At 35.4% G+C, this 25,906-nt stretch overlaps 2 protein-coding genes across 3 annotated transcripts; one reads left to right on the forward strand and one right to left on the reverse strand.

Moving 5' to 3' along the window:
- Positions 1-28: 28 nt before the first annotated feature.
- On the reverse strand, positions 29-24,776 carry Nipped-a (Transcription-associated protein Nipped-A). The gene is made up of 14 exons (XM_083104658.1): positions 24,554-24,776; positions 24,267-24,430; positions 15,793-15,877; positions 14,251-14,404; positions 13,818-14,117; positions 13,537-13,731; positions 5,556-13,427; positions 3,999-5,384; positions 3,399-3,573; positions 3,083-3,314; positions 2,898-2,991; positions 1,996-2,544; positions 1,330-1,543; positions 29-1,128 (listed from the first exon to the last, which is right to left on the reverse strand). The coding sequence occupies exons 4-14, from the start codon at positions 14,371-14,373 to the stop codon at positions 788-790; spliced, it is 11,481 nt and encodes a 3,826-aa protein (XP_082960784.1). The 5' UTR covers positions 14,374-14,404; positions 15,793-15,877; positions 24,267-24,430; positions 24,554-24,776; the 3' UTR covers positions 29-787.
- LOC145974669 (NACHT and WD repeat domain-containing protein 2) lies at positions 14,969-25,368 on the forward strand. Of its 2 annotated transcripts, XM_083104660.1 has the most exons (27): positions 14,969-15,194; positions 15,325-15,413; positions 15,818-15,934; positions 16,168-16,371; positions 16,497-16,641; positions 16,910-17,135; positions 17,203-17,252; positions 17,310-17,401; positions 17,704-17,946; positions 18,055-18,252; positions 18,431-18,570; positions 18,709-19,311; positions 19,391-19,496; positions 19,563-19,735; positions 19,921-20,140; positions 20,300-20,512; positions 20,732-20,933; positions 21,009-21,132; positions 21,200-21,553; positions 21,658-21,876; positions 21,955-22,101; positions 22,173-22,378; positions 22,457-22,656; positions 22,818-22,987; positions 23,077-23,235; positions 23,423-23,612; positions 25,054-25,368. In XM_083104660.1, the coding sequence occupies exons 1-27, from the start codon at positions 15,092-15,094 to the stop codon at positions 25,198-25,200; spliced, it is 5,040 nt and encodes a 1,679-aa protein (XP_082960786.1). In that variant the 5' UTR covers positions 14,969-15,091; the 3' UTR covers positions 25,201-25,368. The 2 variants fall into 2 exon arrangements, with proteins under 2 accessions (XP_082960786.1, XP_082960785.1); XM_083104659.1 differs by having other exon boundaries at positions 17,203-17,401.
- Positions 25,369-25,906: the final 538 nt, after the last annotated feature.

Raw genomic sequence — 25,906 nt, forward strand, 5'->3', positions numbered from 1 at the left:
TATTAAAATTTTAACGCTATTTAATATGTAATATAATGCTTACTAAGTTTAAAAATCGTCAAAAATCTATATTTAGGCATAAATTTTTTGGCAAGCTTCTCTTGTACAACTTTCAAATTTATATACTTTTATTTTCCCCATTTTGATATGTGTGATATGTGTAGAAAATCTTTACAGAAACTGTAAATATGTTTAAAAACAACGCATTTATTCTTTTTGCAAAATCTTTACAATATATTTCATATATTTCAAATGTCCAAGTTAGTTATAATCATTGATATTTGATTCAGATGTTAATGGTTATAATAAATAAAAATTATATGCATTAGATTTATTTTTCGTCTCTCTCTCAAAATAACTATTTTTACTATCTCTATACAAATTATATTTAAAATATAAAGCTTATACAATATGCTAAAAAGAAATTGGAAAAAAGATTTTATATTACACTGAAATATTATGCCTCTAAAAAAACGGATCTATGGATAATGTAATAAATATACACGCTAAGAAGAGATTATTGAAGTATATAAAATTTGCAATTTACAGTTTTGTCTTATCATGCTGTACATATCATCCAATAATACATATATGTATATATTAATTATAAATTAATATTTTTTATCTTCAATTGTATCTTTATTTTCCCCCATTTTGTAATAACTTTTCAATTCAGAAGCGAAGGATAGTATTGTGGAATAATTAAAAGATAAAACAAAAATGACAACAATCATTTCTTTTTACTCGTTGGCAGTACGAATTGTTTTAAGGTCGGACGTACTCGATTTTATAACCAAGGATGCCATGAGGGATCCATTCTGCAAAGATTATCGTGACTGTTGGCGGCAGCAACTAACGTGCTGACTTTACTGTCGATACCATCGAAATTTGCAAGGGAATTCAGTCTTGTGACGATTGCAGTAACTGCGCGGGTCACCATTGTTATTAGGAGCTCGCCCTTCAAATCGGTCGGCGCTTGTGACGTACCCTCGGTGTCCTCCTGCTGTTTATGATCCGCGATCACCTCGTCTCGCAAAATCGCTCGAAGTATCGCTTGCAGTTGGAACGTGGGTTGAACCAAACAACGCGCTGTAGCGATCGCGCTGGCAGTCAATGGTCCGCAAATTCCTATACAAATTAATTGTGAATTAAAGCGTACTCGAGCCCTAATTTGATAATTACTTTCATACTACTGAGTTTACAAAAACAGTGAAAGTATTCGCTTTATAAATACAAGTACAAAAATGCATCTGAATATATAAAAGACGGTATTTATATATTCAGATATTTCTCATTGCACCACGATGAGAAGATTATATATAACTGTACCTGTAGTCGTAAGAAATTCGAGGATATTGGGTGTCAGGCGGAAGGGTACCGGTCTGTTCGCATCTAACTCTCCGGAAGTGTCGTCAATGTCAAATTTGAAATATGCAATATTTATTAGACCGGAATCCTGATGCACGTACATCATGTCGGGATTAAGCCGCGTTAAATGAAGCACGTACTCGGCAAAGCAAGTCAGAGATAATTGTAGCGTGAACTGAAAATAAAGAGATAAATATGTATATAATGCACAGTATTTATCATCTTATATCGATAGCTAAATTCTTTTGATACGGCTATTTCTTTTATTTCTTTTTGTAGCTCAAATATATATTCTTTTTCTCTCTTTTTTATATTATTCGTAATTATGAAAAATTCTTGTAGAGAAAAGAAAGCATTCTTTAAGTTTTTATTTTTGCAGAAAACAAACATCACATCAAATGAATAAAACAAAAAATTAAATCTTTTAAATTCTTGTATTAAAAAATACGATAGAATTATAACATAAAAGACATAATGACTCCAACAATTTATACAGTTTATTTCTAGATTTATTTAAAAAAATATGCGTATATCTTTATACAATACAAAATCAATTTAAATCAATTTTAATCAAAAAAGAACTTGCGATATATTTATATTTTAAGTCACTAGTGTTTTAATACTTACCATTTTTCTGAATGTCCAATAATCGGTGGCGCCAGGGAATGTCTTTATGGCCCAATCCTTGAGCATAGTTTTCGCAACCATTGAAGATTGCACTTCTTTCAGAATATCTCGCAGGACTTGATGACTGGCTTGCGTGCCTCGTGCTTGTACGGCGGCTAATTTCTCATAATACCTAGCAATAGGCGCATCGTGCTCCATTCCCAGCTTAGCACAGCTTTGCTTGTAAATGTCCAAAAGAGAAATGGCTGCCGGATTGTCTTCAACGAGTCTCATTTGAGGTGAAACAGCAACAAGCCGTGGTACTGTGAAGTGTAAGAATCTTCGCGATGTTTCTTTCTGTTTAGTCAAATAATGATTCAACATTCGCAGTAGTTGTAACAGGCGTTCTTCGCGCCTGGCGTCTCCTAAACCGGCATCGTTTACTACTAAATAAGGATAAAGCCGACCGTTATGACCGCGAATGCGTAATCTCCTGGCGGCTGTGTTGTGTCGTTGAACGACCTCGACACGTGGCATAAATCTAGCTATCTTTACCGAATAATGTGAATGCTGAAAGAATTAAGATTTAGAAAGATTAACAAAGTAAGAATTTTTCAGTTTAATCTCTAAAGTTTATCAATAGTATATTTATTATGAACATTATTATAAACAAAAACAAATATAAAAAATTAACAAATATTAACAAATTAACAAATATATTTATTATATTTATATATTCAATCTCTAATTTCAAGTTAATCCTGATTAAGCAAATCTTCTATTCTCCATATTTCCTTCGATTTCAATTTATATTCTTATGGCATATATATAGAATAAGAATGTTTGTTTGCGCGAACTCATATATCATTGTTAATTAAGAATAAAATAATTAGTAGAATTTGACTTTTATATATTTTTCTTACCCTAGGTATTAAAAATTCACCGGGCAACTCAACTTCCGCGGTTTTCAAGCTAAAGTTACTCAAGAAACGACATTTTTCTTCAATTAAGAAAGACCTGTGGAAAAACATATCAATATGAATCGTTATTTCAATAAATCGTGCATATATGTATATATATTGCAAGATTATTAAAATCTAAATATTACTTTGGCAATTGCTTCGTTTTTTCTTCGAGAATCTTTATCCACTTCTTTAATTTGCTGATGAGATTATGTAGTAATCTGGCTCCAGGTACGCTAAAGTCAAAGTCACTAGTAAATTGACCTTTCATTTCGTGAAAAACGGGATCTTGTACAGTAGCTTCGGCTCTACGTGCCAAAGATTCTGATCCTGCCGAACTAAACGAATTGCTCATATTTTGCGAGGACGAGATATTTTCTACAAATCATAAAGTATACATTTTAGAAAAGTCGTTTTCTTTCCTTCGTTTTATAATGATAGAGAAAGCAAATGTAAATTTACCAATTCCAATACCAAAAGTCGATACAAGTTTCTTTACAAAGTTGAGAGTATGCGGAGTTATTGTCGCTTCGCTAACAGCTCCACGGTTCTCGAATGCTATAGCGTAACATTTTGCGAGACCTTGTCTCAATTGTCTTAAAACTTCTTCATACCATGTCTCACGGAACCATACCATCTAAAATATAAATTGTTTTTTTGTATAAGAAAAAAATTTTTAAATCTGAAATATTTTAGTAAGAATAAATTTACACCAGTGTTAATTATATTTAATTACGAAAAAATTTAATTTGCTCCAATACATATACACACAAATTTTTCCAAAATGCTTGAATAAATTTTGAATGTATTCTTTAATAAAGAGAAAATTTATATAAAGATACAAATCAAAATATTAATCAATAAAATAAAAATAAAAAATAAATCAATAAAATAAAAATCTCTATTCTCATCAATAAACTATTTCTTATTTTTACTATATGATCTTTTTTTATGTATATTTTACACACACATGCAAATGTATATATATAAACATTACTTATATATTTTTACACTAATATATTGTTACACTATTTTACTATAATTCATTTAAAAAAAACCAACCTGATCAACTATACCCTCTAAACTAGACAGGACAGTTGGATGTATATCTCTTTGTAAGTGCATAATCTTCGAACATCTCCACATGGGCGGAGTAGCTCGGGCCATAGGTGCTGTGATATGACTTGTTTCCACAGGAACTCCTTGTTGCGGTGGTACATTACCTGCAGAAAGACCTCGATCTTCCACGCCATCTTGGCTCTTTCCCGTTGCCAGTTCACCACTCTTATATCGCTCTCTTTGTTCTATTTTCAGTGTCAAATAAAGGGTGCGTATAGAAAAATAGACTGCCTGCGGAAACATGCGACCTACTTGACTTAGCAAATTCACGATTATATTCTCCTCGTGACGCACCAAATACATCATTAGTTGCGGTACCCAAGGTAACCATTGTATTGCTGGTACACCAACAGCATACTTATCTACAGTCTCCATTAAAGACGACTTGTCGTCATCATACGTGAGTAGCCAAAGAATTTTAGCAATATACTTCCTGGATTTAGATTCATTTTGATGACGGCAAGCATGCAGATAGCAAACGAGGGCACTTATGCCAATGCTTATTTGACGTGCGTCACGTATAAAAATATTTTCCAGATAATCGCCCCATAAAGACCACGCTTTGACTAGAGTGTCGTGCAATTGAACCGCCGCGGAAAAGTTTTTGTTGGCCTCATCTGAGCGGCCGAGTTGTGACTGCAGTAAACCTTTCCATGCACACAATTCTGCAATCATTTCTTTAGTAAAGAAGCTCATATTCGTCGATTCGAGCATATCTAAACCCTCTTGCAACTCGGTCTGTCCACCCATAGTGGCCATCTGCAGGTAACATTTCACCTGTTGCCGAATTTTTTGGAAACAATCTATCATAGGTACACTTGTAGGAGTTGAATAGATTTTTGCCAATGAATCCAAACATACGCCATAGAGATTTTGTTTTCTTGCAATTTTGCCAAAGTGAATAATAGCTTGCATAGAAGCATGTACGCCAAGTAATGAATGATTGGTCGTTTGATCCTGTTGATTATCGTAGTGATTGGAAATAAAGGTGTAATGATGTTGTCGCCATGTAAAAATATCTGACCAGTGACTGAGGTCATCAGCTATCACAGGTAGTCGATTTCGCCATGTCTTAACAATGGCCTTCATATCATGTAGTGAAGTATTCCTGCCATGTAAAAGTCCTTGATGGATTTGCATCGCTTCCTGGAGTTCCATTATTTGTTGAGCCGCTTGCAGCAGCGGTTGATGGACATGGCTAACAATGTGAGGAAGTCGACGCCATTCGCGCATACACAAATTTGATGCTGATTCAACATAACGCTCCACAATACTAAGATGCTGTTCCTCGCTGTTGCATAAAGTTAAGAATCCACGATACAAATTAATCTACAAAAATGAAAATATATAATTTGTCGAAGTATTTTCTTTTAGTGTTAAAAAATACATTTATAAGTACAAAAAGTGTATTACAGAGCTAAGAGTATAGAAATCAATGAAAAGAAATGAAACATTTATATATTTTTTTATAAATAAAAAGATTGTTATATTGGTTTATACCTTCCAGGTCATTTCTTTTGGGCAATTATGCTCCACTTGCGTAAGAATCTCCTTCATTACGGACCAATTGGGAATACGCCATGCACTCTCTAGAACGAGGAAGGGATTCTTATAACCGTTACTACCCAATTCTAACAAAATCTCCCATTGATTCAATTCTTTCGCGGTGCGCTCCCAATGACGTTCCCAGAGAAGTACCTCCTGATTGAGAAGATAGGGTGCAGAGCCTGTCGCAAAGTCCTGCCGGTATTTGCTCATGCACACTTCGTATGCTCCTTGAGCCTGTTCGAAGAATCCTTGTTGTTCCAGCGCAATTGCATGCAGGGTTTCCTTATAGTGCGCTGGTCTCTTTTGCCAAAGACCCGACCACATATCTTCTTCGCAGAGCAACGAATACATTAACGAAAGCATATCTACTACCTCATAATAAGGGCCGAGATATTCGGTCTGTTCGATTTCGTCAGGTACGCGACATGAATCGGGTTCGCATTTGATCTTCGCTTGATTACCGACTAAATTAATATCTGTTGCCATTTCGGAGGCCATCTGCTCTAAACTCAATGTTATTCGGTGCCAAACATTGTGCGATTTGCCTAGATATTTCATTACCGGTGGTGCTATAGCCACTGGTGGATCGCAGTGCGCTAGTGCCTCTAAGAAGGTGCCGAGCGCACTCGGATGGCAGTCCTTCTGAATGACATGCGCTCCGCTAGCGACAAACGGCGGTACCTCCGCCATCACGGCTTTAAGATAGACCTCATCCAGGATACTCCATATTCGTGGAAACATGTCTAACCAAACGCGTTCCGCTAGACTCGTGTCCATGTGGCATAGCTGCGCGGTCGCCAGCAGCAACTGTTCCGTTCTAATCTTCTTTGCATTCTCCATAAAACGTATTTGCTTGGTAATCATTTCTAAAAGATCGAGTTTTTCGGTGATCTCTTCGGCGGCGGCAGTGGCAGTGTTCGCGGATTCTGACACAGACAAATTAGACATCCAAGCATCCATTTCAAGGAATATTTCCTTGATGTCTTTGTCGGTCATTTCAGTATCTTGCGATTCTTCACCAGCCTGATCGAGCTGACAGACAAAGAGCGTTTGTTCCTCACTATCTTTTTCCATACCTCCGTGCATGATGGACGTAATGCTGGGCAGCAAAAGGTCCTCATTGGTCATTTGTACTTGAGTCGTCGGATTGACAGTGGCCAGTAGCAGCTCGATGCATTGTTTGATCCAATAATGGGGTCCTATATTTTCCCAGTTCTGGCTGACGATGATGTATAAGATACGATCAGGTAAAAGTTTCTTCATCGATCCATCAAATACCTCGAAGAATTTCGCCCTTACTTGTGGTTGCCCGCAGCGTAGACCGGCCAGAAAGGCCGACTCCAATTTTGACGTTAATTCTGTTAACTTCAAGCTCTCATCGCGATAAACATAATTAATTAGTTCCAAGAACTGTTTATTCAATTCTGAATCTTCGGGAAAGCATTTCTCCACATACTGCATCATTTTTATCAATAATATAGTTTTTTCGCGTAAACTGGGCGCCTGATTGATCGCAATGGTGGTCTTATTTTTCATCCATTCCTCCAATATCTTCGTAATAGCTTTCATTACTTTAGCGTCTTGCGTCTTTTCAATCAAACCGACTAGAATTGTGCCTATAAACGACTTACGCATATCGACGCCCATTACTCCCACTCGATTTTTCACTAAATCAAGACTGAGAATCAGCAATTCGCTTGTTACGGGATTGGCTTCATTTTGCTGTGTATGTAAGTGCTCCTTGGTCATTCTGTGTAATACTTTCATAAACGGCGTTATCATTCGATCAATGTAATTAGGATTATTTGTGCAGGCAGCTTTAAGCATCATGAGCGTGCCAAATAGCGAACTAGGTACGGCTGTCGGAGTCTTTTCATAAGTGGCCAGTCCTTCCGTTATAAATCTACCTACGGTTGAATATAGTGTGTCCAACTCCTCGTATTTAGAAGATACGTTCGAGGAAGTCGATTCAGCCGGAAAAATTGTCATCAGTCGCGAAAGCAAGCCATGCACCAAACGTATGATTTTAGTATTGTTGCTGGCAATGCAAGCACCTATCCCGCGTTGCAATGGTTTAAAGCTTGCAAGTATTTGGTCACGCTTCATCACACCTAACAAAAATGTCAGCACTTCCAATGCTGTGCTGATATTACCATAATTGGGTTGAGTGCTATCTACACTAGCGAGAACTTTATCGAGCCAAGCTAGTTTGAGATCACATTGTTCGGCGACCCATACATCAGGTTTCAGAGCCATTTTTAATAGAGAAACGCAGCGTCTAGAAAGTTGCTCGCCTGGATTACCATGAATCGTTGTTACATCGTTTACTTGACACGCCAAGCGAAGCAGAAAATTTAGAACCGCGTCAGCATGAGCCCTCTCGATAGGTTTTACGGATCCTGGTTCCATTCTGGGTAAAATGAGAGGTACAGGACTGTTACCGGATGGTGTTGTCTGAGAGCTCATGCGCTTTCCTGACGGATCTTCGGTGATCGGCCGTTTATTTAAACCCGATGATTGCACGATCACTTTATTACTATTTGATTCCGCAGCCTCAGCTTCTTCTTTGATTCTATACAATTCCCATTTTATAATAACTTCTGCAAGTTCAACGGCTAATCTCCTGTGTTCGATCGTGGCAGTGGGACTGAATCCCATACGTTGAATCGAGTTCACTATATGTTGAACCAAATGATGCCTGACTGGATAATAAACTTTATAATGTCTCACGACTAACTGTAAAATATGGAATAATTGTTGCATGGAGTGGCCTTCTTCCACGATAATCTTCTTCGTCCAGTGTGTCAACATAGTATTACCATCCTCCATCCGCACAGGCATTGCTGGTGTTAATATTTCTAGCGCCTGTCGCACAACGTTACGCGCGTCGACGGCATGCGCTTTCAATAAACTATGAAACACTTGCAAGACTATGCGCTTATGGATAGCAAATTTAGCTATTATGTGACTAAGAAGAAGATGACCATGATATCTAGTTGTCGGATCTACGCAATTCTTGCCCAATAAACAAGGCCAGGCAAATGTCATCAAACGACGCAACTTATTACCTTGCCTCTTATTGGTCACATCGTGAATGTGTTGCGATGCTTGCTCTACTAAAAGACAAGAGAATTGCAATAAAGAAATGCGGACACAATCAGCAGAACCGAACGGGTTGTCTGGATCGATGATCTTGCTGATAAATACCGATACTACATTTTCCGGATTGTCTTGATAAGGCATAGGTGCACCTCCGACTAGTTTAGTGCCCTCGCCTCTTTCAAAGCTTATCGCAAAACATGGAATAATGATCAGCTGCAAAACATTGGCTTTCAATTCTTGCGACATGTTATTCGTGGGGAAATGTTCAACGAAACGGAAGAAAGCACTTCGCTTCCATTCGACTGTATATTCTTGTGCTACCGTATTTTCTAGAAAATCTCTGAGAAATTGAAAATCAGGTACGAAACGGGTGCAAGTGGCTCGTAGCAATTGGAATAGCAAATCAATATCATTTGGTTGGTGACGGAAATAATGCAATAAAATTTTAACGATATGCTTCGGCTCCTTCCAGTGACAGTATTCGACGCTCTCGACTTTCTTGTGTAGTGCCTGATAATCGTCATTGCACCAAATCTGTTTTAATGCTCCCACCAATTGATTCTGTGTAGATAGCCACTGTTCGTCGAATTTGATAAGTATGCCGATGATTTTAATCGCTCGATATTGCAATTCGTTTTTTTCCATGTGAGTTAAGTTAGAATTCGTTTGCGAATGTGCGAGTAACATTGTGACGAGTCGCGATGTACTGTTGTGCAAAATATCACGAAACGGTTTAGCATCCTTGTGTCTAATAAGATATTCCAGATACCTGCTCCACTGCTGGTCCTTGATATTGTTATCATGTAAGAACAGATTTAACGTTTCTGTCGGATAACGTAGAAGGAATTTCATCAAAGGTACTCTGAAAGGACTGGATACCTCGACTAGTAATGATTTCTCAGTTTGCAGCACAAGTTTACAAAGTACATCGATGAATTTGGGAGATGCCGTTGGGACTTCATGAAATATTCCTATAATCGTGGTGATCTTTTGCTCGTTTTCTCCGGATTTTGATATACCCGTGGGTTTTGACGTATTCTTCTGGGATTGAATCAGATTTTCCAGTAATTTCTTCAAATGTGCCAATAATTGTTCACATAAGGTAACGCTAAAGGTGCTCGGAAACAGTTGCGTTAAATATAATAATCTTCTAACACAGTTTAAGCTGAGATTCCTGTGATCACCTAGTGTCAATAGCATTGGTCGCATTATCGCGTGAACTGACTCCATATCGATCTGAAAACCGGCAATGAACATTTTCATACATTCATAAGCCGCCTCCTGCAGTTCGGCGTTGGATTTTTCTAGAGTTTTATAAAGAACAGAGAATATTCTCTCCCGACAACCAACGATGTAATGACAGGCCGCGAGCGCTCGCAATGCAGATTTCCGCAGAGGCATCAGATTTGAAATTGATTTGTAACAAGCTAATTTACTGAAATTAGCTTCATCTGATTCGCAAAGACTTAACAGTTCATTAAAAAACACCTTGTGCTCAAGTATACTTAAATCGATGGTGAAAAGACGTGGATTCAAAGTAGTACAAAATGTATTACCGTCCATTAAGCCAATTTGTGCATTAGCAGGTTGATGTTTTAAAAGATGCTTCTTGGGCGGCATCATATCTGCTAAAACTTCCTTGTGTGGTTCCATTACCTCTGTTACCGATTTATTTTGTATTTCGGCCAACTGACGCAACGAAGCCATGGCTTGTTCTCGGACAATCGTGTGTGGTGACGTCACCTGTTTGACTAATTCGCGGGTGACTTCATATAAGCTCTTATTTTGTGCTTCTATTAATTCCGCGTTGCCTTCTTGAATACCAGGATTAACACAAACTCGCAGCATCTTTTCCAAATTCTCCTTCGCCATGTCAATAGCACCGTTAGAAACCTCATCGGTTAGATCCATCATCACGAATACGAGAGCCTTGAGAAAGACAAATAAATGATTGAGAACCCATTTAGTGGCCATTCGCTCAAACAGAAATTTGATCGCTATGCAACCGCCAAATTTGGCATACCAGGCGCGCTCGTAACACAACGAGCACATTTTCTCTGCCAGATATTCCATGAGAGGCAATTGGCAGGCCCGTTCTTTGGAACCTAGAATATTCGTCGCCGTTTCTAATATTAACACAAGTGTCAGATATCCCGCTTTATATAATTCTTTCTCATCGTGAGCCATTATAACAGCAAGAGCGTCGATTAGCACAAGTGGGTCCTGTCCTTGCGTATCTTTACGAACTTCTCGTTCCGTCCAATTGAAGAGACCTGCTTGTTGCGCTATGGCAATCATGGTGTAGTGTCTCACAACAGAAACGACAGTACCGAGTACTGACGGTCGTAAATCCTTGATCTCAGCAGCGATAAACATACCGGTCAGCGCAGTCTGTTGAACGTTTCGCGCTACGGTATCAGAGCATTTATAATAAGGCTCCTGTTGATGCGGTATTTCGCCCTCTTTAAAACTTGGATGCGTAAACAATTTGTGCCATAGATGAGCAGTGTCGTCCAATCTTAAAGATGCTGCTAAATAGCAGTATATAACTTCCCAGGATTGTTTTCGGTAAAACAGGTCTGTACTGGATTTCAATGCGTTATATGCAGCCCAGATCACCTTTTCCATCGGGAAATCGATGGGTTGAGAAGCTCCCTCGAAGTAAACTATCACGTTAGGCGAACTAGTCTCGCGATCATTATATTCTAATTTCTGAGGCTCGATCATCATTCTCCGATTTCCACCGCCAAATTTTCCAAGAACTCGAAAGGCTACGTGAGCTTGATCGGTAGAATTTTGCAACGTTCTCCACAAAGCTTGCATCAATTCCGCACGGATTGGTTGTATGTGTTCATATAAAAAATCGGGCTGCAAATTGTCGACACAGAGCTCCAAAGTACGAAGACCTTGGCTTACCAAACAGTAACTTCCATTGAGAGCCGAAACAAGAGGGTCCATTAACATCGGAAGATATGGGAGAAGCGAACTGAGACGCACTGGTACAGTTAAACATAATTCTACAAAGAGATCTTTCATATGCTGTCGGTGTAGACCAGATTGCAATCTGTTTAGTCCTTCTAACATATTAGGAAGTAATGGTAAAAATTCTTGATATAATAAATCGTGAGATCCGCCGCCAATAGATCTAAATAATGCGCGCAACAATAAAAAATAATTGTATGGTTCCTTTGCCGACATGGCGAGTTCCATAGCGCGATTAACGATTAAATTTAAGTGTGGCCGTAGCATTTGCTCGTTTTCGGATGGAAAAAGCGAAACACTACCAAAAACGAGTTTAAACAATCTTAAGTACAAGTTACTGCGTTCCACATTGGAACCCATATCGCTCATTCGCTCTAATAAATATTCCACCAATATAGTAGCAAAGGTCGATGAGATTGTATGACTGGATAAAAAGGCACTTCCGATTATTTGCAAAGCACAATTCTTGAAGATTCTCTCGACTATGTAGTCTATAGTCATAGAAAATATCTCTTGAAATGTTTGGGGACTCATTTGCGTGAACACGTTACCGAAGAGCTCCAACACCTCTTTTTCCTCTCTTGTTCGTATTTGAGATTGTCCCGGTCTACCTGGTTGTACAGCTGGACCGATTACGGGTGGACCTATCGTGTAGATATCTAAAGCTGGTAATGCCCATTTAACGAGCTGTATGTAAATCAAAGTCTCTTTCGGTTGAAGTTGATTGGGCTGATGAGTTACGTCACTCGTTCTACTGATGCAATTAGATGTTATAGCTTTAGCACCATGCACGAGACTTTTCACAAGATTTCTATAGTCCGCTACATTATAACTCATCGCCTGTGAAGTCGGAAAACCAAACTTTGATTTTGGTGGTTCTTTTTCTTCGTTCACATCGATACATGGTTTTGCTGCATCCTCAGCTGTATTGTCCACTGGAGCAGGCCGTAACTGTTTCGCTTTATTTCGTAGAATCGGAATGTAGATCTTGGCAATGGTCTTAAACTTCAAAACAAACACCAACAGTATACGCATTAACAATTCTCGTCCTTGAGTACTGTTTTCTGCATCTGATCTTTGCCTAACTGTGTCTACTAGATTCATCAATAGTTTGCACGATACCATTTGAACTGCCGTAGGTAGAGTCTGATCAAGAAGATTCTTGCCGTACAGATGTACTGCTCTAGACACATCACTGAGAGGTAATTGTAATCTAACATGATGAACTAAATCAGCAAGCGTAGAATAAGCTAATGGTCTCAGAGCCTCATGTGCTGTCCAACCATGACCGATGAAAATATCTTCATTGAAGAAGATCTCCATATGCGGGATAAATTGATTTCGTAACTCTGTTGCTAGGATATGACGAGATGCGATCACTAATTCTTTGCGCAAGTGCGCTACTTCCATGGGACAGAGAGTAAACAAACCTAGAATGCCTTTGACCAACATCGAGCTATTTTGAGATATTACGTCCTGATACACTCTTATGACATATGCAAGAAACGATAATGTTTTAACTTGAGCACCCATGAAATCTACAAAAACCTCCTTATTAAATCCAGGAGATGCTCGATGTTGAGGACTCGGCTGAAGCGATATAGTTGTTATCACGATTGGGACAAAATCCGATACGTCCTGATGCACATTCTGTTTATATAATTGATTCATTAACACCACAATTATCGGTAATTCTTGAAGCACTTTGAGAGACAACACTGCTTTCGGGATCAAATTGTACTGAAAATAGTATAATATATTTTAATTTTTACTTTTTTTCATTTCTATAAATATGTTACCTAATTATTCTTTATATAAAATCTTATTAAAATAAATAGAATATACTTACTGTCACGATAGTACCATCGGCTGCTTTCTTTTCGCTTTGTATCGCTGTAATTGTGAAAGTTTCTTTCAAAAGAGCTTCTATGTTGATCTCTGACAAATCTTTCACTCGTAAAGCAGGACGTGGTTCAAATATTTTTGATAAATTCTTTGGTAATTCACTATACACAGACTTAACAAATTGCAAAAAATATTGTATCTAAAAACAAAAGAAAAAAAGAGAAACGTTGAAATTATTATTTTAGAGATTCGAATTACGAATAAAGGAGAAAAGACATTACTCACTTCTGGATTAAATGTCGGCTTATATTGTTTATGAAGTTCAATAATGATACGTAAACATACTAAAACATTTTCTTCATTATCTGTTTCTAACAATTTGGACATGAGAGTCAAGATTTGTCTGACATATGGACGTAAGTATTCATTACTCGGTAATCTGTGTATCATTTCTAGAATCAACTTTCTGACTTGTTGAATATTGTATTCCGATATGAAATGTGGCTCTCCTTCTTGCAATATCTTTAGAAAGATTTTCATCATATGATCGAGAAATGCCGGATATTGTGTCGAACACATAATGATCTGCATAAATTAATTTTTAAATATATTATAAATATATTAAATATATTTTAAATATATTATACTTTCCTCAACAAAGATTAATTAAAAAATATTATGACTAGATAATTTTTAATGAGACGGCTTGTTTCAGTACCTCAAAATTTTCTGATAATTCTTGGGCTGCCTTCAGTTTTAGCTCGTCCTTTGAAACTGGATCAGCCAGCATAGTCACGTATGAACGATACTTGTTCATTTGTGTCATTGGATCAGATGCCATTTTGAATGTTATAATAGATCCTTGGTAAGCACTATAAACAGTTCATTATATATAGAAAATCTGTATACGAAGAAATCATACATATATATAATACATACAGAAATGTACAGTAATACTTAAAGTTAAGACATAAATTGCTAGAACGTTTATCTTCATATTCTTTTAATTCTTAGATATTTAAGACTTAGAGATCATAAATAATATATACATTTTACTATCAAATGTATTAATTTTTAAGTGTTTAATAATTTATCTAGTGTAGTATATATTATATATTTTTTATACAAATGCTAAATTATTTAAAGAAATATATATCTGTTTTAAAATCAATGAATTCGTTATACTGTATAAACAAGCCTTAGCAACCACCTTGCTAAAAACCTTTTATATTCACACATACAGTATTACATATAACTGTAAAAAGAAAATATTTTTTGTATAATTTTCAAGGGATGTAAGTATAATGTATAATAATATCGTATAAATTATGGTAGATAAATAATATAAGAGAGAATTCTACAAAATAAAACATTTTCAAACAAAATGTGTTACTGCCTCTGTATAGCTCAAGATACTATATTCTTATTATGGATATATAAGACATTGACAACGCTCTCAGTTTATTGATATCGTTGCAAGTGATAAGATGCGAGATCTCGACTGCTTTAAATTTTCAACTCAAAATTAAGGATAAAAAAGGTGCATTAAAAAACGAAAAATGGATGAAACAACAATCGATTCAATTTTCTCGGGATCTTTAAAGTCCTTACCACCCGTCAGTTCAAAAATTGTGCGGATATTTACAAGTTCGACCTTTACTGGTAAATTATTAATAATCACGATAAGAAACAGTAAAATAAAAATGTTAAAAAATTTAATTTAATATCAACGATATAAAAAAACATGATAAAATAGGCGTCAAATTATAAAATAATAATACATATATTTTAGACACAACAATGGAAAGAAATACTTTGATGGCTCAATGTTACCCTAAAATCAAGGACTATTGTAGAGAAAAACACGGTTTAGAATTTCAGGTAAGATTTTAAAGATAATGTAACACATAGATAAATGCTTGACCGACTAATGTGTATATAGTAAAACATGAGTCATGTATCCCCACAAGAAAATTGATTTTCACAGTACCAGGTACCGATTACATATATAATTAAATCTTTTGGTGTTGATCCTTGATAGAAACATAGCTACAACTTAACAACTATATTGAGATCATATGTTATACAATTTATTATATATGACTAATTGATAGCTGCGTTTGCATAAATTATTATTGTTTTGTTTAAACAATTATAAATAATTCTTCTCATATATTGTTAATATAAATTAAATATCACTGTTAATATAAATTAAAATGTCATATTATTATTAAAATAGAGAAATCAAAATTTATATTACATGATGGTTGAATTTTCTTCCACAGGTAGTTGATATGAGATGGGGTGTACGTGATGAAGCCACTGACGATCACATGACTACAGAGCTGTGCATGAGAGAAATAGAAAACTGTCAGAGATTGTCTATGGGACCTAATTTTGTTGTAAGTAAATAAAGTATAGTATTGCCCTTAAGCGATAATCTGTTTAATTTGTTAAAAATTTTAAAAGTGTTCGATAAATTTATTTCGACAACCATGGAATAAACTTTAATATGCTATATAATTTCAGAATCATAATAAAATTAAAGAATGAAGAATTAAACCATATCTAAATATTTTAAACTTAGGATTCTTGCAAGAAACAAATATAATTAAATATATATTTTCTTGCACAGGTATTCCTTGGACAAAAATATGGATACCGTCCTATACCGACTTACGTTCTTAGTTCGGAATTGGAAATGTTGAGAACAGAATTGGACAGTCAAGGGATGGACGTTAGTGTTCTAGATAGATGGTACAAGAAGGATAGCAATGCTGTGCCACCTACGAGCATATTACAACCGATTTCATCTATTCTTAAAAACTTTAACAATAAAGTAAACAACTTTCAATTATCATTATAATAATCATGTTCGCCTAACATGTATCAGATTAATTATTCTTATCTATCTAATTATCCTTTTTACGTTTATATATTTTTGTTTGTTTGTACATCTTCAAGAGAATACCTAAGCTGCAACAAGAAGATCAAGCGATCTGGTGGGATACTATGTGCAAAATGCAAAAATTATTCAGAAAAGGCGCGCAATCTTTGTATAATACTGGAAAGTTTGACAAGGATACGATGCACAATTATTTCATGTCTGGTGTGTAAAATAGATCTAATACATACAAATTAACGTATGAGAAAAAAATAACTGGCCTTAATATCAATTGTCAAAACTAATGAAAAATATAACAATTTTCATAGAAACAATTTTCAACATAATTTTTGAAATACTAAGCATTTCAAATATAATATGAAAATCAATTTTCTACTTAACAATAAAATTATTATTGAGACATTAGATTGATATTAGGCCGAGATATATTTTTTATTGTAATGAAGTCATAAAAAAATTAATTTCAAAACAGTGACCGAACGGGAAGTAATTAATGGTGTGCTAAATGTTAAAAATACGAAAAACCATTGCCTGGCGTATGTACGATACATAAATAACATTAATCTTCAAAATCTGAGGAAGGCAAATTTGTTCTTGGATATAGCTAATAGAAGTTTGGACAATGAAGCCTCTAAATTATTGGCTGACCTCAGAGATGAGCGATTACCGAATAAAATCGAGAGTACAAATTTACAGAGGTAATATACAAAATATAAATACAATTCCATTAACAAATACTTCAATTATATGGAGAACGTTATATAGATATACGGTGGAATGGATTGGAAGAGAAGGTTTAGATCCTGAGACTCATAGTGAGTATCTTCAGCATTTTATAACTCACTTTTACAGAAACATAGTGAAACTCGTAGATCGTGCCATGAGAAAAGAAGACAGTTCTGCACAAGGACAAATAATAACTGAAATTTTGCAACATCTGCATGCTTGCAATAATTCTGTAAAGGTAAGAGTTTACAAAAGATTTAATGTGATTGATAAATATCAAATATTAAATTAATGTAAGAAACGATCTTTTCTTAAAAGTTATCTGTTACATAAAAGTAAAAAACAAAATTAAAGAGAAAAAAAATGAAAGAAAAATTGCCCTTTTTTGGGGCGAAAAAATATGATTGTCTTCATTAAGATTATTTTAAAAAATTATTAATAAAAGAGATATTTTTCTTGCATCTAAATAAATTTTTAAGTTCTTATATATTGTTTTTGATCCTGATTTTTTGTGGATCATTCAGTATCTGCTTATCACAGGTATTTTATGGACGTGAAGATACTTTAGAAAGAATAAAAAATCACATGCTAGGCAACAGCGATAAGCCATTAGTATTGTATGGAGAAGGTGGATGCGGCAAGACTTCTTTGTTAGCGAAAAGCGCTGGTTTGACAAGCAGTCTCTGGCTCAGCGACAGAAAGCCAATCAGTATAATTCGTTTCCTTGGCACTACTCCCGATAGCAGTGCACTTACTCCCACATTGATTTCAATCTGTCAACAAGTGAGTGTTTTGTATGTTGTTTAAATTCTTCTTTATACATGACAATTCTTCATTCTACAATTTTTTTTAAATGACAAAATTGAAAAACAATTCTATCACTTTTTTCAGATCTCCTACAATTATGGATTGTCGTTTGAAGAGATTCCTGATGATGTGGTACCGCTTACAGCTTACTTCAAATATTTGTTGACTTTAGCTACCACCGAACAACCCATTCTGTTGTTTTTGGATAGTGTTGATCAATTAACAGGTGTACAAGGCAATAAATTGTCATGGTTGCCCACGAGATTACCATCAAATTGCAAGGTGAACGTGAATATAATTATTACGTGACAAGCTGATAAAAACTTGTAATAAATCATTCTGTTTGGAAGTAGAAGGTCCAATGCAATGTGACACTGGATGTTTTTATATATGAAAGAACTCTAGCTCTTCTTGTATAACATATATGTATATTTCGTGATCAAATATATAAATATTTCAGATGATTTTATCATGCGCAGCAGAAGAATCGAATCCAGTGATTTCCAGAGATTATCAGTTACTACGCAGAATGATAGATACCGAAGAAAGTTTCATTGAAGTGACTGCCTTGGGTGAAGATCTGGCTATGGATGTGATAAGGTGAAGAAATTTATTATCACGATTATATTGTTAATGAAGAAGACATCAAATTAATTAAAAAAATATATCCTTAACTTCTTCAAACTCCTTTATATTTTTTAAACATCTTGTTTATTATTATGATAATAACTTTTTCAGAATGTGGATGAAAACAGCCAGAAGAGATCTAAATAATTATCAATGGCGTCTAGTAGCGAACGCTATATCAAAGTGTTCCTTGCCGATTTTCGTGAAACTCGTGTTTGCAGAGATTTGCAGGTGGCGTAGTTACACAAAACCAGCAGACACACACTTAGCCAGTACAGTGATGGACAGTATAATGATGCTGTTCGAGAGAATTGAGAAGCAACACGGCAAAATTCTGGTCTTCCATGCCTTGGCCTATATTACGGCCGCTAAGTCGGGTTTATCAGAATCTGAGCTCGAGGATCTGATTTCCTTGGATGACAAAGTCTTGGATGATGTTTATCAATATCACTTGCCACCGGTGAGACGTATTCCGCCTCTGCTGTGGACCAGAATAAGAAACGATTTGCCTAATTATCTGAGCGAAAGAGAGGCAGACGGTGTAAGTGTCCTGAATTGGTATCATAGGCAATTCAGGGACACGGCCAAAGAACGTTACTTCAAAAATATGAATATGGCGATGTATTTTCATTCGATGATTGCGGATTACTATCTGGGAATTTGGGGAGGCGGCAAACCAAAACCTTTCAAATACACCGAGATACAGAGACATCGGTAAATACGATGAAAATTTCATGATTAAAAAGACATTAAATAATAATAACTAATAAAAGCTTTACATTATGATTTCTAGATTTAATTTAATAGACAAAGAAGGTGTGGCCGACAGGAAAGTACCGGAACAACCACTAGCGTTTTACTCAAAGGAAGGGACTATCTCGAGATACAACTTACGGAAGGTACTTCAAAGAATATGATAAATACAAATGCTACAAAGACATCTATTTTTTCTTTCATGATTATAGTTTGGCGAATTACCGTTTCATCTAGTAAGGGCACGGCGCTTCAAAGATCTTTTTCAGAATGTTTTGTTCAATTATGAATGGCTGCACGCTAAGCTCAGCTCTTGCCCCTTGCAAGCTGTACTTTCTGATTTCGAAGACGCCTGTAATTTTATTGACGATCAAAGTTTAGTGAGGTAAGATAGCAAAAAAGTTTTCTAAAAAAAGATTTGTAAGAGAAAATATTTCTAATTTTCTCAAATATTCTTGCTTTCAGACATATCAATCTTTTAGATATTTGTATTCTTTTAAATATCTTATAAATTACTTGTTTTTGTATGCTATCTTTGTTTTTGTAATATAATCCAGAGTATCTTTTCAGAGAACTAATGTTGGTCGCTGATGCCCTGAGATTAGGTGGTGCGATTTTGGGAAATCATCCAGATATGCTTGCGCCTCAATTAATTGGTCGATTGTTGCCGGAAATTGACGCAAATGTTAATGTGAGGATGTTACTTCGAGCATGTGATCAAGACGGTGTCAAGAATTGTGCTTTACTTCCTCTCTATCACTGTCTGCATACACCTGGTGGACCGTTAAAAGTAAACTACATTATATTTATTTAATAATGTTTCTTTTCAATCAGAGAATTTCTTTTTAAAGCGATTTATTGTTCGGATTATATGTATATATGTGTGCATAAAACTATATATGTTTTACTTCATCATGAAACATTTTTCGATTATGATGCTGCTTTCTAGTATTCGTTGGAAGGCCATCAGTTTGCAGTATTCGGATTTTGCTTAACATCAGATTATCGATACATAGTATCGATATCCAATAAATTTATCACCTGGGATTTGAGTACTAGCGATATGACAAGGGATGTTAATCCTGGCGTGGAAGGTATAATGCAACGATTGGTCTTAAGCCCTGATAACAGATATGCTGCAGCTTTTACAACTAATTATCAGGTAAAATAAGCTACTATATTAAAATCTAAGAAACCAATTGTTGAGGAAAGAAGTAAAACACTTCTGATTTAAAATTAAATAAAAAATAAGACTCATATTTCTTGAAGCTTATAAAGTTTGAAAAATCATGCAATTAAAAATCGTTGAATATTTCAATATTTTCATTAAAAAAATATTAAATTAGTTGAAGAATGTCTCACAATGCATAATTTCTCATAGACTGTCGTTCTGAATACCTTGACAAGTGAATTTGTCGTCATTGATAATCCTTTACCAAATGAGGATGAGGTATATGGCGTGCACTTGATGAATCAATATGCTTTTATTTACGGGAAATTAGGATGGTGCAGATTCGATTTGCGAGGAAATTTGCTCAATACTTACAGCAATCCCGAAGATTCCAATAAATGGCCAATTTTAGGTAAAAAAAAATATTTCGCGTTCTATATGCATACTTATACTTGTGTATTTCTCATTTCTGCATTTTCCTATATAGACGTGGAGTATACGAATTTGGATCACTACAGAATCATATTCTGGTCGGGGAGTCTTGACGACACGCGTATGCTTTTGTATACTTATAGGAAGAAAACATCACTGGATCCATTCGAGTTTCACAGGTAGAAAGATAGAATTCAAGCATATTCAACGAAAGAAAGAGATCCTAATAACAATAAACTATTTCAGTGCCATGGTTATGACAAAGGACAAAAATACTTTGTACGCGTGTACAAGCAAGGACGATTATAGAGTCGTAAAGTATAGTAGCGACGAGACCTCGTCTTATTGGGAAAAGGTTTTCGATATGCCACGAGCGTACAATGACGATGTAGAGTACTTACTGCAACTGAAGTTGGACAGAGAGGAGGAAATGTTATTAGCGACAACTGGAAATGGGTTTATCGTATGGTTTTTGGAAAGCAAAAGCGATGCGCACGTATTAATGTTGCCGAATGGAGTGAGGAACATTAATACGCGAATGATATGCTCGAATTCTGTCATGGTCAGCGGTACTAAGAATTACGCTGTTGCGGGTGTAAGGTGTGTGCTGTAATATTGCTCTTGTCATCTCTCCCTCATCAGGATTAAAAAATAGAAAAAATTGAAGAAACACAAAGTAACATGATTCAAATTATCTTTGATAGGAAAAATCTATATGTTTGGTCGCTCGAGACATCTGATTTAGTAAAGATACTAGATGCGCACTTTGCAAGAATCATCCAACTAGAGGCATTGACCATCGGAAATTGGAACAGCGTTGTAACATCGAGTATCGATAGAAGCGTCAAAGTGTGGAACATCAACAATATTTTCGAGCAAGTTCATGTCATCGACAGACATGAATTGCAGATAGATATGATAAGGTAATTCTGCGTTTAATTGAGCATCACAGTAAACCATTATAATCCGTTAGAATGTGATTCCTTTTTACTGCAAAACAGTTTAGCCGAAGAGGGTAACTTGGCCGTCACGGTCACTAGAGATTGCGTGGGTATTTGGGATCTGCAAACAGGCAAATTAATATCAAAGCTAGCCGATAGTCCGTTAGGGGCAATTGTTACACATGCTTGTATTACACAGAACAGTAGGCAAGTTAATCTCACTTAATTAATAAGTGTGTAAATAAAAAAAAAAAGCAGCACGACAACTTTATTTTCAGATATATCGTATCGACGGAATCAGGTAACGTTCTCGTGTGGAACAGAATTACGGAGCAAGTGCTGTTCAAGGAAGAGCAAGCAAATGTTAAACAATTAACACTGATAGAAAATTCGTCAAAGTTCTTAGCCATCTCGAGGCCCAACAATCCTCCGGGAGTGGAAAACGTACGAACTACGGCCACTCTTATTATGAGAAGTATTCCTGGTAGGGAGAAAATTGATGCTTTCATATCATAAATATTCTAAAAGAAAAGTGGAGAAATATATTTTATATGTATATTAGATGGCAAAACAATATTCTCTTTGGAATATCCTGTAAGAAGTAATACTGGTACACCTTTCCGACAAGTTGTGGTAACATCAGACGATGCTTTTTTGGCGGTACCAGCAGCTGATAAGGGCAATAGAGATTGCATTATAATTTATAGTGCTAAAACAGGAGCATTAATCAGTAAAATACCCATAAAATTACCTGGATTTAAGGTAATATATTAATAAATAATTCGTTCATTATTTTTATAATTTGGAACAAGTCAAACTTTAAAATGCAATGAAAATTTAAACACAATATAAATTTTGTCAAGAAACATTGACAGAGAGAATGTTATAAATATAATCATGTTGTTAGAAAAATCTCTCAACAGGATATTTTATGTATCACTCCTATGCCTAACAAATCGCAATGGATAGGAATTATTGGCTCTGATAAGGGTACAATTCTTGATATTAATAAAAAAAAGATTATACGCACAATTCCAAAATGGACTGGAAATATTAGTAAGGATGGCAAATATACTTTGTATGCTCCTAGCAGGTGTGTGAATATGTGTAAATATGAGTGAATATGTGTGATAGATAAAACACATATTGTTATGCTAAGTGATTAAATATATTATATGTCAGAGGTGGTCTCGAACTCATAGAGTTAAAAAAGGGCACAAGCGTGAAAACATACATATCCAAAGTAGCTGAAGGAGTATTCACTGTTATTTCAATGTTTAATCGTACAGATGAATATGTGCTTTACTATCACAGTGGCCGAAAAACTATTAGAGTTTTCAGGCAAGTATTGCAAATTAACAGAAAAATCTAATAAGATTATGAATTTATAGAATTATAAAAGATTCCTTGAAAGATTACCCATCTTGTTTGCAATTATACATCGTTTTAGTCTGTTAAAAAAATAAAATTGATTAAAAAATATAAAATATAATATATATAGATAATATATAAATAATTTATTTTATAGATCTTCAGACTGCGAAATAATAGCAAATTATAGAGTGCAAGCTGAGCTAAGTGCTATTGACAGTACACATGATGGCAAGAGCATTGTTTTGGGAACAGTCGATGGTTGTGTATCTGTATTGGCCATAGCTGACCCTAAGAAATCTGAGATGAAAGAGTATCTTGCTAACGTGCCATCTCGAGACGAGGAGGTAAGCAAGAAAATAGATTCAAAAGATATTGATGTGCTAAATTATGCTTTTTGCATTACTACTTGGACAATTAAATTTTATGTACAATCGCTATTCATGCACAATGCATTCTCTATGTTATTAACATTAACCTCATTTTGCTGTTTTCTTAGTCCACTTTTTACAATTAACAATACATATTTATGAGATATATAAATACAGTTTTACATAAAAAAAATAAATTATTTCAGCATTGGATTTAACGTTGAAATAATTCAAAAAGAACAATCTTTCATATTTTCTGTTTTCTTATAAATGCAAATTCTTGTTCCTTATCAATCATTTCAAGCTTTTGCTACATACTATTAAATTACATTCGACATAAATTATTTTTTTCTCTCATGTGACAAGTTATAACAGGTTAAGAACATGATTTCTACACTTTTATAAAAAAATGGATTATTTCTTTATCAAAATTTCGAGAAGGAATACCTGTGTCTTTGATAGTTTTTTTCATGTATGTATATCTTTCAAAATTTTCATTAAAATATAAAAAAACGAGATTTATGTTTACACGCGCTTTTTCTTAAGTTAGGTTAATATTACGATAAAAGTATGCGCGATTTTTCACCAAAGGTTTAAGCTGAGGAGAATTAAACTTTGTTGGAAACTTACGTGAAATGTCACCGAGCGAAGTCAAGTGTCCTCGTTTTGTGACTCAATCGCCTATATTTCCGTATTTTGAGAATAACCGTCTATTTTTCATCGAATGGTGTCCTTGAAAAGTCAATTATAATCAATCTCGTAGTTACCGGGACAGCTCCAGCCTATTCATTCTCCTATAAAAATTAATAACGTTTATAACATTTCGTATTATTTTAACAATTCTTCGTTTTTCAAGCATATATATTAAATTATACACATGTTGCATCTGTACCACCCATATCTATCCCATTTGTTACCGGCGTAAATTGGCTGATGTCATTGAACAAATCCCCCTTGCTCTTTAACGAGAATATCTGTCCTCTGATGTCTCTACGACGACTGGTAAGAACAAAGTATCAACTTTAGTAAAAAGCAAATACAGCTTTTGCGTTCACATTCCCACTATCGATGCACAATAGAGGCAAAACTCAAGAACACTGCTTTCGCGCGATACCTCGTGTGGAACAGCAAGGTTGCGTTCGAAAATCCGCTCATTTTGCGCAAGCGCCAGGTGCGTTCGAAAATCTAGTCAGCGGGTAGAGTAGCGTTTGACCAATCGGCAAAAAAAGCGCAAGAGTTTCTGATTGGTTAATCGAACGTTGTTACGCGTGATAGGTAGATTTTCGAACGCGTCTGACGTTTGCGCGCCAAGAGCGGAATGCGCATGCGCGTTGCGACCCGCCAAAATGATAGGGCAGGTGAAAAATACGAATTTTCACACGTGCACAACGAGATTATTAATCCTCTTACGTTTCAGTGGAAGAAGAAAACCGAGAAGCATCGAGCTGCAATAAAATTCAAAGCTGCAGCTCGAATCGCCCGTGTAACTCACGATTTATCCACGAGCGTGAAATCGACAAACGTTTCGGAAATAATCGAGGAGACGGACGAGAATATGGGGTAATAATTGATTTTAGCGATCGTAGTCTAATTGCTGTGCGATACACACTCGTAGTTGTACATTTGTCGTCTATTTAACGCTGAATCGTGAAAGCGGCAAGCTTAGTCCTTCAACGATTTCTTTCAACTTATGACACAAATCTGTAATTGACGGACGGCTTAATAAAGAAAAGGCGATACATACATATAATACCACGAGTACAGAATTTATATTACATTTATTTTTATGTCTTTTCATGTAACTCTTCTTACAATCTCCCACAATTGTTCTTCTCATCGTTTCATTCAGAATGGAATTAAAAAGGGTACGAGATGAATTCGATTTTTCAGCGAGATCTGGATTGATATTAGATCTCATGGATAAATCTTGCACGAATCGTAGCTCTGACTTTTTTAAATTATATTTTCGAGACTCGGTTGCGCGAGAAGAAATAAAAAGTGTTTAGCACACGTACTCGAAGACATCGCTGATTTCCTATCGATTGAAAGATTTTTGAAAATTTTGTTGCGCAATCGAGCATAAGGTGGAATTGTTGAAATAAGATAAAGCTAGCTTTGAAACGGGATTATTTAAATCGATTGAACGCATCTTGATTTACAAAAGTAGGATAAAAAGCACGTTTGCCGACTTTTTCAAATTTGAATTATAATTAAATTATTATTAGTATTCCATTAGAAAATTTATTTCCTAAATATAAAGTAGAAAAATG

Source organism: Camponotus vicinus, unplaced genomic scaffold, assembly GCF_025532165.1.
Source record: "Camponotus vicinus isolate PSW18456_S1 unplaced genomic scaffold, iyCamVici1.0 SCAF_7, whole genome shotgun sequence".
Taxonomy (NCBI): domain Eukaryota; kingdom Metazoa; phylum Arthropoda; class Insecta; order Hymenoptera; family Formicidae; genus Camponotus; species Camponotus vicinus.

Coding starts and splice junctions, on each gene's coding strand:
- LOC145974669 (XM_083104659.1), top strand. CDS start 15,092: ATGGATGAAACAACAATCGATTCAATTTTCTCGGGATCTTTAAAGTCC. Junction 17,947..18,054: donor TGATTTCAATCTGTCAACAA/GTGAGTGTTTTG, acceptor CACTTTTTTCAG/ATCTCCTACAATTATGGATT. Junction 18,571..18,708: donor CTGGCTATGGATGTGATAAG/GTGAAGAAATTT, acceptor TAACTTTTTCAG/AATGTGGATGAAAACAGCCA.
- Nipped-a (XM_083104658.1), bottom strand. CDS start 14,373: ATGGCATCTGATCCAATGACACAAATGAACAAGTATCGTTCATACGTG. Junction 5,385..5,555: donor CAAAAGAAATGACCTGGAAG/GTATAAACCAAT, acceptor TCATTTTTGTAG/ATTAATTTGTATCGTGGATT. Junction 3,315..3,398: donor GACTTTTGGTATTGGAATTG/GTAAATTTACAT, acceptor TATGATTTGTAG/AAAATATCTCGTCCTCGCAA.